The 12,318-nt window shown below is 33.8% G+C and overlaps 2 protein-coding genes across 3 annotated transcripts; one reads left to right on the plus strand and one right to left on the minus strand.

Moving 5' to 3' along the window:
• Positions 1-304: 304 nt before the first annotated feature.
• Positions 305-7,807, minus strand: LOC130933635 (uncharacterized). 2 transcript variants are annotated; one of them, XM_057863258.1, is made up of 13 exons: positions 7,613-7,807; positions 7,346-7,510; positions 6,545-6,631; positions 6,313-6,444; positions 6,119-6,187; positions 5,949-6,045; positions 5,762-5,864; positions 4,755-4,962; positions 3,519-3,632; positions 2,401-2,532; positions 2,118-2,198; positions 1,783-1,899; positions 305-1,647 (listed from the first exon to the last, which is right to left on the minus strand). In XM_057863258.1, the coding sequence occupies exons 1-13, from the start codon at positions 7,709-7,711 to the stop codon at positions 1,561-1,563; spliced, it is 1,491 nt and encodes a 496-aa protein (XP_057719241.1). In that variant the 5' UTR covers positions 7,712-7,807; the 3' UTR covers positions 305-1,560. The 2 variants fall into 2 exon arrangements, with proteins under 2 accessions (XP_057719241.1, XP_057719242.1); XM_057863259.1 differs by lacking the exon at positions 305-1,647 and having other exon boundaries at positions 1,781-2,014.
• Positions 7,808-7,966: 159 nt separating this feature from the next.
• LOC130933636 (uncharacterized) lies at positions 7,967-11,570 on the plus strand. The gene is made up of 7 exons (XM_057863260.1): positions 7,967-8,279; positions 8,405-8,453; positions 8,859-8,961; positions 9,181-9,276; positions 9,394-9,468; positions 9,849-9,918; positions 11,277-11,570. The coding sequence occupies exons 1-7, from the start codon at positions 8,013-8,015 to the stop codon at positions 11,349-11,351; spliced, it is 735 nt and encodes a 244-aa protein (XP_057719243.1). The 5' UTR covers positions 7,967-8,012; the 3' UTR covers positions 11,352-11,570.
• The last annotated feature ends 748 nt before the right edge of the window (positions 11,571-12,318 follow it).

The raw sequence follows: 12,318 nt of genomic DNA on the forward strand, positions 1-12,318 counted from the left end.
GTCGTCTAAATGCCTCTTAGCCTATTATTTCCCTGGATGGCATGTTTTCGTTTTTTTTTTTTTTTTTTTTTTTTTTTTTTTTAATCATGAGAACAATTTTATGAATGTGATATAATAAAAAGATAAGGTTAATAATGATTTTAGTCCTTAAAATATAAACTGAAAATTTTGTTCGTTTCTAACTTTTTTTTGTCCCTAAAATTTAACATAATTTTAAAATTGTTTGATCTAAATTTTAAAATTTTAGATTAAATTATTCCTAACAAAAAATTATAAATTAAAAAAAAAACATAGAAGCCATTAATGAAAAAAAAATGAATTATAAAAAAACCATTAATGAAACACCAACAACAAAAACACACAATATTTAACAACATAGTATCCAAATTCAAGAATAACATCTCTTCTTCGTCCCCGCGTCATCAACAACAATAGAATCAAAAACAAAAACAGAAAAAACAGAAGTAGAAATAGAAGATACAGAAGGAGAAACAACGGCGACGAGCGTGGAACAACAACGAACACGCGAGGAACAGTGGTAACAGCGAGGAGTAGCAGTAACAGCGACTCTGTCTTCTCCACTATGTCGTTTCCACCACACCCATTCATGGACGTGCTCCTCCGCGAACGGGTTTAGATTTCCTCTTCTTCCCTTCTTTGGTGGCGATTTTAGAGTACAGAGGCAACGGCGACAGCACGTCGTTTCCAACAAGCTCGTGCACTCTCTATGTCTCTTTCCCTCTCTTTCCCACATTTTCCCTCTCTTCTCAATCTCTCATTTCTTTCTTTCTTTATTTCAAAAAAATGCTGTGATGAAGAATATTTTGGTCCAAAAGACAATTTTAAAACTACGTTGAATCTTAGGAACGATTGTGTATGCAAAAATAAGTCAGAGACGAAAAAAATTTTTAATCTATACCTTAAGGACCAAAATCGTACTTAACCCTAAAAAATATCATGAGAGCGATGTTATGAATGCTCTAATTATATCACGAGACGAAATTAGTTCTTAATTCCCAGATTTCCTTAAGAGAGACGTGTCCCAGCTCTGCTATCTCATCTTCTCATCCTTCACAGCTCTTGGTATTCATCAGAAGCATCCTTTAAGATTCTGTGGAACTTCTTACATATCTCCATTATGTTGAAAAGAGTATAATATAAACTCAAAAAGCTTCTTAAATATCCTCCTTACTACATGAGGTAAAAGGTACATACTTCCAAAAAATGTTAGATAACAAAACACATCTCTTAAGATGATTAATCAGTCCTCTTTTTGTAAATCCATCAAAAGAGACTGTGTGGAGTGGTTAGCATGTATTTGGTGAGAACGATGCCTATATTCTCTCTTCTTGGATTCTTCTTTCTTCCCTCTCCTGAATTTTTTCTCTATACTTGTTCGCATGCTGCACTGGCTTCAACTATTCACACTGCTACTCATCAATTCCGCAAAATTAAAGCACCATAAATAATTCCAGTGCAATGAGGTTTTTGATTTACCCATTCTGAACATATCTATCCCTCTGTTCCTTAAATATAATTCACTATACTTTCAATCCTATATCAACTAGAAGCAATCTGATGGTGCTTTGAAAGTTCTACTTGCCGGCGACCCAAATAGAATGCTGTGATTATCCACAACATACAAACCTGGTTTAGAGAAAGAAATAATGTTCATCGAATCTTGCCTACATACACGAAATATAAAACACGAAAAAGGGCATTTGCGAAACAGTTGAGTAATATTTTTGACAGAGACATGAAGAATCATAAGTTTAGACATACAGGCAAAGCATAAAGGGAAACGGTTGATGGTTTCCCCTTGAGAGTACCAAAAAGTATTTTGTACATTCCAGCTGCTGCAGCATCTCCAAGTCTTTGAACCAACACATCAATGCATATCTGCATCAGGATATAGTCAGTTGAGTGTTGTCTTGACAAAATTCGTTCAGTCAATTGTGGCCAATTGAATTTTGTGTAAATTGTAATGGTATTGCAGGGAAACCATTGGTTGAACCTAAAGTGAAAAATATGGAACTTGACTATTTGAATGTGATTCTACAAGCAAAAATAAGACAATCAGGAGAGAAGGGAAGATGACAGAAAAGAGAAGAGCATACTTTGGCTTTGTACTTCTCATCCTGTGAAACAACAGTAAATAAAAGTTCTCTTCCAGGCCTTGTCACAACATATGTAACAACCTGCAGAGTCATAGAATACGAACAGAAAATTCACATAATCTTAAGATGACAGTTAATCAACAATGTGCTGCTCATAGAGTAACAGGTTGCAGTTATGTATTTCGTTGCAAGATATCAAGATGAATTTAAGAAACAAAGCATTTCCAACTCTTATTTCTGCCCTTAAAGTAATGAAAAATACTTCAAAGTTGCAGAGGATAACCTTTCTTAATGTTTCACAAGTGGCAACAACCAGCCAGTCCGGCCAAACAGCTAGAGCAACTAAATTTAAAAGGCCAATAAAAGGTGCAGAGCATATAGCTATAGTCACCCCAGCAACAGTAAGAATGCGCCCCTGTATTACAATAAAAATATATGTACTTTTAAAATGAGCAGAAATGCAACCGAAATACTGACATTATAACAAGACAAACAAATAATTCAAAAAGTGAACAATTAAGCGAATCACTGGACTGAGTGCATAGATGAGTCTGTTAAAGTGTTTAACTAGAACCAGGAGTCCAGGATTTTGTTGAGCAAGACTCTGATGATGATCTGATTTTGGTGAACTAGCAAAAGAAAATGAGAAGTGTACAAGAATGGTCAAAGACAAGGCTGTTGGTGGAGTTTTATATTTCTGAAGATGAAGAATTCAAGGAGAACAGGAATTGAAGAGGTAAAGGAAGATTAAGAGAATAAATGAGAGTTTGCCTAAGCAATAGTTGCGACCACCTTGTGTGATGTGGTTGAGATTACGTAGACTTAACATGTTATACTCCTTTAGTTTTCCTTGAGTTTTTCTGAGTTATTGTGATTTTTCATCAAGTAAACATCATGTTTTGAGTCTCCTAGATGTAACTAGGAGGGCCCAAGTAACACTTGAGTTAAATATCAAACTGTTCTAACAGGCTACCTATTGATAGAAAATTAGAAATTGGCACAGCCTATCCTATCATATAATATATTTTTAAAATATTAGTTTATTGAACTTGTGGTGACACAGTTTGAGCAGTTTTTACCTAGGAGAAGAAATTTATCCAAAATAGAAAACTCCCCACTCGCTTAACATATCTAGAGATAAATGACCTTTAGAAGATCATACACATATGTGCTTTAAACCAAATAGGGCCCATCTCTAATCTTATTCCACAAAATATACTACTTTGGAAATTAAGTCACAAAAAGATATGAGAATTGCACTCCTAATAAATACAAAAAACAGCAGGATAAACGGTGCATTGCAACAAAGTTATTATTCATATTTTTATTAGGAAAAGCTTCAAACTCCACTCAAGAGAAAGTTTAAATAAAGATCCAGCAGACATTTTCGAAACAGCTTACCGTCATGGACAGCTGCCCAACAAGGATAAAAGTAGCAATAAAGCTATTTATCTCTGCAAACATTTTTCTTCTTCCCAGAGAGCTTGTAACTGTAGTGGCAATCACACTTACTTTCTGCAACCACAGACGGGAAAACTTCAGCAGCAAGTATAGATTGTATGGCTTTCAAAAAGTCATCCTTAAACATGTAGCAAAAATGACTGTTTTGGAGAGCCCATACATAAAAAAAACTAACAGTTATTCAGTTTAAATGTGCGAGAGAATTGTGTAGATTGACATTCATATTCTTGTAGGATGTTTGCAGCAGATAAATGGAGTTATCAACCAGTAAAAGCTAAGAAACGCCTAATCAATATCATTGTAGCTTCTCAGTCCAAGTGCAAAAATTTCAAATGTCCCTGTCAAGCTGGAGGTGATTGAGCTTTCAGCTCCTTACAAAAAAACCAGGCCAAATAATGACATATCCAGTTAACAACAGTCTATTCAATCAGAGTCTAAAATAGACAATTCAGATCTAAATCAAACCAAGCAGCAGGAAAATGTGGTAACCACATGACAGAACTGAAATAGATCGAAACAACTGACAAAATTGACAGAGTAGAGAGAATCTGCATGAAGCGTTCGTTCTTAATCTGAGATGTTATTGAATCAACTGAATGAGAAATATAAAATCATGTATTTAAATGCAGAGATTGAAAATATGCATATAACTATTCTAGGGATAGTTTAGGGAATCCCAACATAATCAGTTACTGCCAACTGTGGCAGTTATCCTAGCTGACATAGGTGTGAACTAGTCTAAACTAGCTTAGCCTACTATAGTAGAAACCACTAGTTATTTATTAGAACTCTAAACAATTTTGATACTCTCTAGTCTCTTCCATGAAATCCAGATCCCCAACATATATGATTTTTGAAATGACACTAAACAGCAAAACAGTTGAAAACTAATAAGGCATTAATAAAAACCAATAAAAAATATTATGTTGTTACTCAAGCATTCAGTATATATAATAGTTTGCTTTTTTAAGTCATCTTTCAGATTTTTCTATTTCTTTATTAAGTCCTCTAGAGAACTTGAATTTTAGAAAACTTGAATCTTAGAGAACTACAAGGAGAAAACGATGACAGTAGAATTTAAACATAGCAATATAGATTTACCATTCAGCTATGATAGAATTGCTGTTAATGAAATTGAATACCAAGGATTGTATCACAGGTGCAAAATTACATTACCTGAAAGTAGAAGAATGAAGAGATAACTGCACTCAGCCAGATGAACAATGATACATGCAACAGGTAAGTTGATGATAGTATAAGCCACAATCCATCAAATATAGGCCAAATTTGAAGTCTCGATAAAGAAGTAGATGACTTTGGAGAAGCTCTAACAGTATGTTCACTCTTCTCATCGGCTCCATTTTCATGGTTGGAATCAGATTCTCTATATTAAATCCAAATGAATATCTAATTATGATCTTATATTCGTGTTGCCTTGCACTATACATTTTTCTAAAGGAAAAACAATTTACCTTGAAAAATATTTTTACGGGTACATGCAATCCAAGATATGCCTAAGTGTGTCTTTGTTGCTATCTACCGGTTCTGATTTGTAAAATGTAACTAGAAAAGTTTTCCTATAACATTTGGTACTTTTTAGATTTAAATATTCTCTTACCGTCACTATTCCCAATTTTTTATTTTGTTAGGTATTAAGTCAATTCTCCATTTTTTATACTAATTTGCTTTTTTTTAACAGTAATTGGGTTGATTTTTATATTGACAATAATGCTAATGAAGTTTTTTTTTGGCAATCTGTAAGAGACTACATTGTTTGAATGATGTTTAGACTCTATTCCTTGATTGATGTAAGTGAGAACTCTTCATGAGTTATGTACACGACTTTATTGATCTTGATTTGTAACATAGGGCGTGGACTCTAACGGGAAATGGTGCTCTTCTGAATACAATCATAGATAGTAGAACAAAAAATTTTATCTGGATAACAATATAAGCAAAGGAGGGGGGAAATCATATGAACACCTTTATCAAGTTAATAGTTTTCTTTGAATAAAGTAATACATTAACTTTCATGGAAATAGGGATGTCTAGTTCTAGAGGCTGGACACTTCCTCAAGGTCCCCCTCTGGATAAAATAAGGTATATAGCACATTAATTATGGAAAATTAAATTCTTCCCAGTTCTCATTCACGTGACTATGAAGAAAAGAATATATGGTTCACCTCATAGGAGTCAATTCCTCTTCAGCATTAGATGAATTACAATTTATCCCTCTTGATGTCCTTGCTGCAAATTCCAACAGTAATGCAGCAAACAATAGCAAGACTGCAATTGAAGAAACTTGATTAATGCAAGGAAAAGCTAAAAGAGAAAGGTGTCAATGGACTGTAAGGGTACATGCATACTTACATGGCCCGACAAAAGCCATTCCTGTAGCAAAAAGAGACCCAAAAAGTTGTCCAAGTGTAGCACCAGCCCCAACAAATCCAAATAATCTCGAACCTGACTGAACACAGAGCAAGTTAAATGAGCCCTGAATAACTAGACTGTGTTGAAAAATAATGTATCTATAAACAAACCTCACTGTCCATCACATCAATTACCCTTGCCCAAGTTGAAGAAATTGTGATTAGATTAAGCAACGCAACCTTCAGAAAAGTATAAACTAGATCAAAACAATGTCTATTAAAGCATGCTTGCAGCAGAAAGAAGTCAAATTATACATTAGAACATAAAATAGTAAATATAATTATCATTGTTATATAATATATACCCAAAGAAACAATCCAATTCGGACTGAGATATAGAACCATCCATGGCTATCCCAACCTAATGGAGGTGTAGGACTGCCTTGATCACCAATCTTCCCATCTTGCTCTGAGGAATATGTCGAAGTAGTAGACTCCTGAGAACAAAACCCTAATTTAACACAATCAAATATAAATAATACTGAAGTGAACAAGAAGTTCAGAACAAAACATTGGTCAGCTATCTTATTGGCTTACTATCAATTTAGATGTTGATGAGGAGCGCCACAAAAAAAAGAAGACTATGAGTGATATGCTAAAGAACCTGTGTATTGAAACCAATGCCTGTAATACAAAGGAGAACCATTGCAGCATCACATCCAAGCAAACTTAAATTAATAACTATCATATACCATTTTCGATCATTTTATATGACAAAAATGACTAATAAAAATTAAATATGGAAGCATGTTTTCTAGTGATAATGATTTTCCCAGAGTATAATTACACCATTGGTCACCCATTGATATGCATTAAGTTAGGATGCATAAAATACACCATTACATATCTATTGCACCAAAATTTCAAGTAACTATCTAATTTCTTTTGTCCTCTAGGGTTTCATCACACCTCACTCATAGTACTCCCCTGCGTACAAAGCTTCCTCATATCCTCAAACTCCAACACTGTCGAAGCCCTTTGATCACCAACATCAGGCTCACTTACAAGTTACAATTTGAGTCAGCCATTGCGGTGGTTTATTTTCGTATTTTGAGCTATTTAACTAGCTATTACAGTTCCAAGTTCAAGATACCACTCTAAAATTCCCTCACATATAACAGGTTATGATCAAAATGTCATAGAGCGATATTTAAAATCTTAAGAGGAATTAAAAACGAACTATTGGCCGTGCATCAGGGGGGGAATGTTCAATTAAGTTGCTCAAAATTATGTGAATAAGATGAGTGCATGAATATTAAGATGAATTATGAGAATTCAGTCCAAGATATCCTAATGATGAGTAGAAAGAATAAAATACATGTACAAATTCAAGAGTACCTTGTTTTTTGAAAGATTAGGGAGAGAAAAGATGAGAGATGAAACGGGTGCGGCAATGAGTGTGAGCACCAAAGACCCAACGAATAAACCTGGTAGATTCGATAAGCCCAACGATATAGCACCCTCGTCTCGCAAAGGAAGAACCACGAAATACGCACTCAAAATCTGCACCAAAAAATAAAACAAAAAACTGTATCAAACGAAGAAGCAGAAGCGTGCGAGCTGTCACAGTAGTTGAATTTTGAAGTTCTGTGCAGAGAAACTCACGAAGAAGAAGCAGAAGAAGGAGTGAAGCAGAGCAGAGGTCTCGTGCGGGTGCACCGTAACGAACACGGAGACGAGCGCATCCAACCGAGACCGCCCCATCGCGTTTCGGATCGGAAAAAAAATAGGAACACATCAAAAAATAAAAAATCGAAGAAGATCAACTTAACGAACACCCTCTCAGGTCAAAACTCAAAAGTCTTCGTTTGCACGTGCTACAATAAAAACAGAACACCGATAGAGAATAATGTGCAGTAGCACTATATAATAACCAAAAATTCAAATACAATCCAACGGTTCACATAACTCCACGTGAACATTCCATTTTACATGAAGCGCACCGTAACAGAAGCGTTCCACACTAGAATCGTCTACATCAGCGTCACCAAAGAATCTGAAAACAATGACTTCAGCGTTCTCTGGAGTAGCAGTGGCGCAAGGTCCAAAACTTCTTCTGAGGAGCCTCAGATTCTGCTCGAACTCGCACGCTAGCGTGAGAAATTGCCGTGCGTTCGCGATGGATTCTTCTTCTGTTAGGGTTTCTTCTTCCAATGGTGGCGGTGGGGACGGCGAGGTTCGGTTTCCGTTGTCATCGGCGGCGTCGAGCGCTCTGGTCATTCAGAAGGGAGATATCACGAAGTGGTCCATTGATGGTTCCACTGATGCAATAGTATGCTAAAACTTCCCTCTTTTTTCTCTCTTTTTTATTTCTATTTGAAGAATGGTTTTGAAAAATAAATTATAAATAAAACAAGTTGGTCAATGTGTTTCTTATGCGATTTTTTTTCGTGCAAGGTGAATCCTGCCAATGAGAGAATGCTTGGAGGTGGTGGAGCTGACGGAGGTAACTGAATTTTTTTTTTCTTTTTTAATTTTAGAAGCTTAGAAAGATTTTGAACGCGTTTAAGTTATTGTTCTCAAATATGCTCCCTGAAATTTGAAAATGTTGAAGAAGAAGAATGGAATAGAAAATTCATCATTTTTGCTTCAGCATCTAGAATTGAGTACTTATGTATAGACAGTATAAAACTATTTTTCCAATTAAATACTTAGGTTTGCATGACTATTCAAATAGCTTGGGTAAAAGTCAACTACATATGCAGTTGTTTGTGATCGGACGATAATGCAAAACTTTTTCAGTTGCATTCAAATTGATTCCTTAAAGTTTCAACGATGAGTTTTCATACTTTTTGGTAAGAATTGATCTAGCAAACTAGCTACGAATGACGCCATTTTATGTGACTTCCAGCTATACATAGAGCTGCAGGCCCAGATCTTGTTCAAGCTTGCCTCAAGGTTCCAGAAGTCAGGCCTGGAATCCGCTGCCCAACAGGGGAAGCAAGGATCACGCCGTGAGTTCTAATTACATTTAGAAAGCATGTTTAAAATGAAGCTTAAACTTGTGAAAATTAGGCAATAAAAAGTATGTAAAAACAGCTTTTGCTGTAAAGGGAATATATACCAATGGTAATAACAAAATGGCACTTCTGTTATACTTGTGAATTGTGATACTATAACTTCCTTTGGTTATTTATTATAAACTCTTTTCTTCGTTCATGTGCACTGCACAGAGGTTTCAAGCTTCCAGCTTCTCATGTTATTCATACCGTTGGACCAATTTACCATGCAGATAATAATCCAGGTGCCTCTCTGGCGAATGCGTACAGGTAGGTTTTGTAAAGCCATGCTCTGTGCAAATATTTTGTTTCAGTTTATAATCTGAGTAAGTTTCATCCTTTTTGTGTTTTGGTTCAGTGACATTGTATTCTGAAATTGGTTTTCAGAAATAGCTTGAAGGTTGCAAAAGAGAACAGCATTCAGTATATAGCATTCCCAGCCATATCATGTGGTGTCTATGGGTAGGTTCATTTTCAATTTTCACCCTGCCATCCTAAATTTTAATGTATTTAGCCTTATGTTTTGATTATGAATAATGATCATTTAGGGCTAGCCAATGTGGCTGCACCAATGATTTGCTTTTAGGAGATTTATATTTAATTATTTCCAAGAATAAAAAGACCATTGTGGCTATTCGTTTTAGGAGTTTGTCTTTGGAATTAAAAGAAAATCTACCCAAAAAATAACAAAATAGCTGATTATGATATCAAACACTATCTTTTGGAATGACCAATCTGTTGTCAAATCTCATAGTTTTAATTCCTTTCCTTTCAGCTCATTTTCAATTTTCCTATAGACCTTAAGCTTTTCATAACAATTGCATAATGCTGCATGTTTTCAGCTACCCTTACGATGAAGCTGCTACAGTGGCTATTTCTTCCATAAAAGAGTTTCCAAATGACTTTAAAGAGGTACTTTATTACGTTTACGCCTTTTTTCTTTATTGGATGAGATATGATAAGAATAGTTATAATTAACTATACATTGCAATTCTTAATTTTAATAAAATGAACATTCACATTACTAATAGCCCTTTAGATATTGACAAATTTAAGCACTGTAATTTCACACTAGTGTTTGATAATTGTGAGATGTCCGGCAATATTATAGGCCAAGATTAAAGAAACCTATTAGTAATGTGACTAAATATTCAGAAGTGGTGATGATGGTGGTGGTGGGAAGGGGAGTGGGGCGTGGTTATGGGTTCGGTTTGAGGGTGAAGAGATGATTGAATGGTGGTTTGGTATAGGAGAGAGAAGAAAAAGGGTTTCATTGATGTTTCATGTCAAAAATAAGTTAGAGGAAGATAGTGTAGATTGGATAACTAGAGGGGAGGTGAGTGTAATTTACTAATTTACTTAAATATTGGCCTTCAATGTTGATCCAACAATTATGAAAGGTCTTTCTCATATCTCACTATAAACCAAGCTTCTTACAGATTACATTGTGAATGCAAAACGTTATTACGTAATTATCTAATCATATGTAGTAAAACATAAAGATTATTTGCGTATAATTACGTCAGAGATTATATGAAAATATTGATATTGTTGTTTACCGCGTAATAGTATAGAGCACTTAAAACTGACTGCATGTAAGACTAGTAGTGTCTTGGAAGCTCATTTCAACTCTTATTCAGTAATTTTACATAGCAACAAAATATCAACAACTACACAAAAGAAGGATAAACACACTCACACTGACACACACATTTCTCACCTTTTTCTGTAGTTGTTAAAATAATATAGTTGTTGGTGGGAGTTGTTAATGTAAGAGTTTTGTTTTACAAAAATAACTTATATTGTATAATCAAATTAGTTGTTATTATATAACTATCCAAATAAACTCAATTCTCAATATTGTGATTGAGTTGTGTTATATTGGAACAATATGTCAATCACTTTATCTATTATTAGATGGAATGTGAAATCAATTAATCCAAATAGAATCCACATTTTATTCAATGATAAGTAGGGTATTCAGTATATTGTCCCGTACGTAGTATGTATACACTTTTCTTTTTTTTTTCTTTTTTTTTTTTATTCTAAGCATAGTGTTCCAAAGTTCAAAATCCGCCGTACACACATAAATTAAAAGTAACATCTAGAATTGTAATATGAGCCATGAGACAACTTACTGAGTTATTTGAAAAGTGAGAATTTAATTGGTGAAAATTTCAGATTTGTGTACAATAATGCTTTTATGACTTGAAAAGTACAAATTTGATTGGTGAATATTTATGTATTTAAATTCTAAAATTTTATTTCAGGTCCACTTTGTTCTGTTTTTGCCTGAGATTTATGACACTTGGGTAAACAAGGCAAAGGAGTTGCTGAAAGAGTAAATATGCTTCATCTTATACGGGTCCATAGAATTGAACACCATAACGCATTGTTCCACTTCAAACGGTTCCTTTTGGAAAAGATACAAGTTTTTGTAAAACTGCTTGAGGATGTAGTTTTCTCTTGAAAATTCGGGTGTTATACTTATATGTAATGACTTGGTCTGTACTAAATGAGATCCATTCGAGTGTTTGATACTTCTGGCTAAATCATGGTGTGTATACATTTTGCATTTCTTCGATTTTGTTAAATAAATAACAAGCAATTTGTGGGCTTAACTACCAATTTCGCTGTCTGAAAGATCCAGCCGCTGATTAAAAAGTCCTTGATGTTATCGACAATTCAGTTCCTAATGATTTGAAAATGTGATCAAACAAAAAAAAAAAAACTAATAAATATTATATTTGTTGTAAGTATCAAAAACCTTCGTATTTAGCAAATGATTTATTCATTTGTCTTGAATTTTTGTATCAATATTTGAATAAATATTTAGAAGATGAACAAAAATATTTAGAGCAAATTTTAATCTCTAGATTTTTTATTTAAAAAAATGGTCATTCACAATAAAAAAAATTAAAAAATTCACTTGAGATAAAATTATTAAATTTTAAGGATGAAATTTTTTTTTAATAATAATTACATATTTGCTTTGAATTCTTATTTCTAAAGTCTTTTTTTAAAATATATATTTAATATTTAATATTTGATTATTTTTGTCGTATTTTTAAATCTTTTGAGGGGCTTTTCTATTATTAGCAATTTTTGGGTTTTTTTTTGTCAACAATGTTTACTTTCGGGTATCATTTTGATAGTTTACTCTAATTTGTGTGGATATATATTTTTTGTCAAATTTCAAAATTCATTAAAATGATTTCTAAAATTAATTTAGTTTGCTTTAATTTTTTCTCTATCATTTTAAAAAGTAATCAACTTTTTTCTTCTATTCAAGTTATTAGTTTTTACCATTCA

The sequence above is a fragment of the Arachis stenosperma genome, chromosome 6, assembly GCF_014773155.1.
Source record: "Arachis stenosperma cultivar V10309 chromosome 6, arast.V10309.gnm1.PFL2, whole genome shotgun sequence".
NCBI lineage: Eukaryota > Viridiplantae > Streptophyta > Magnoliopsida > Fabales > Fabaceae > Arachis > Arachis stenosperma.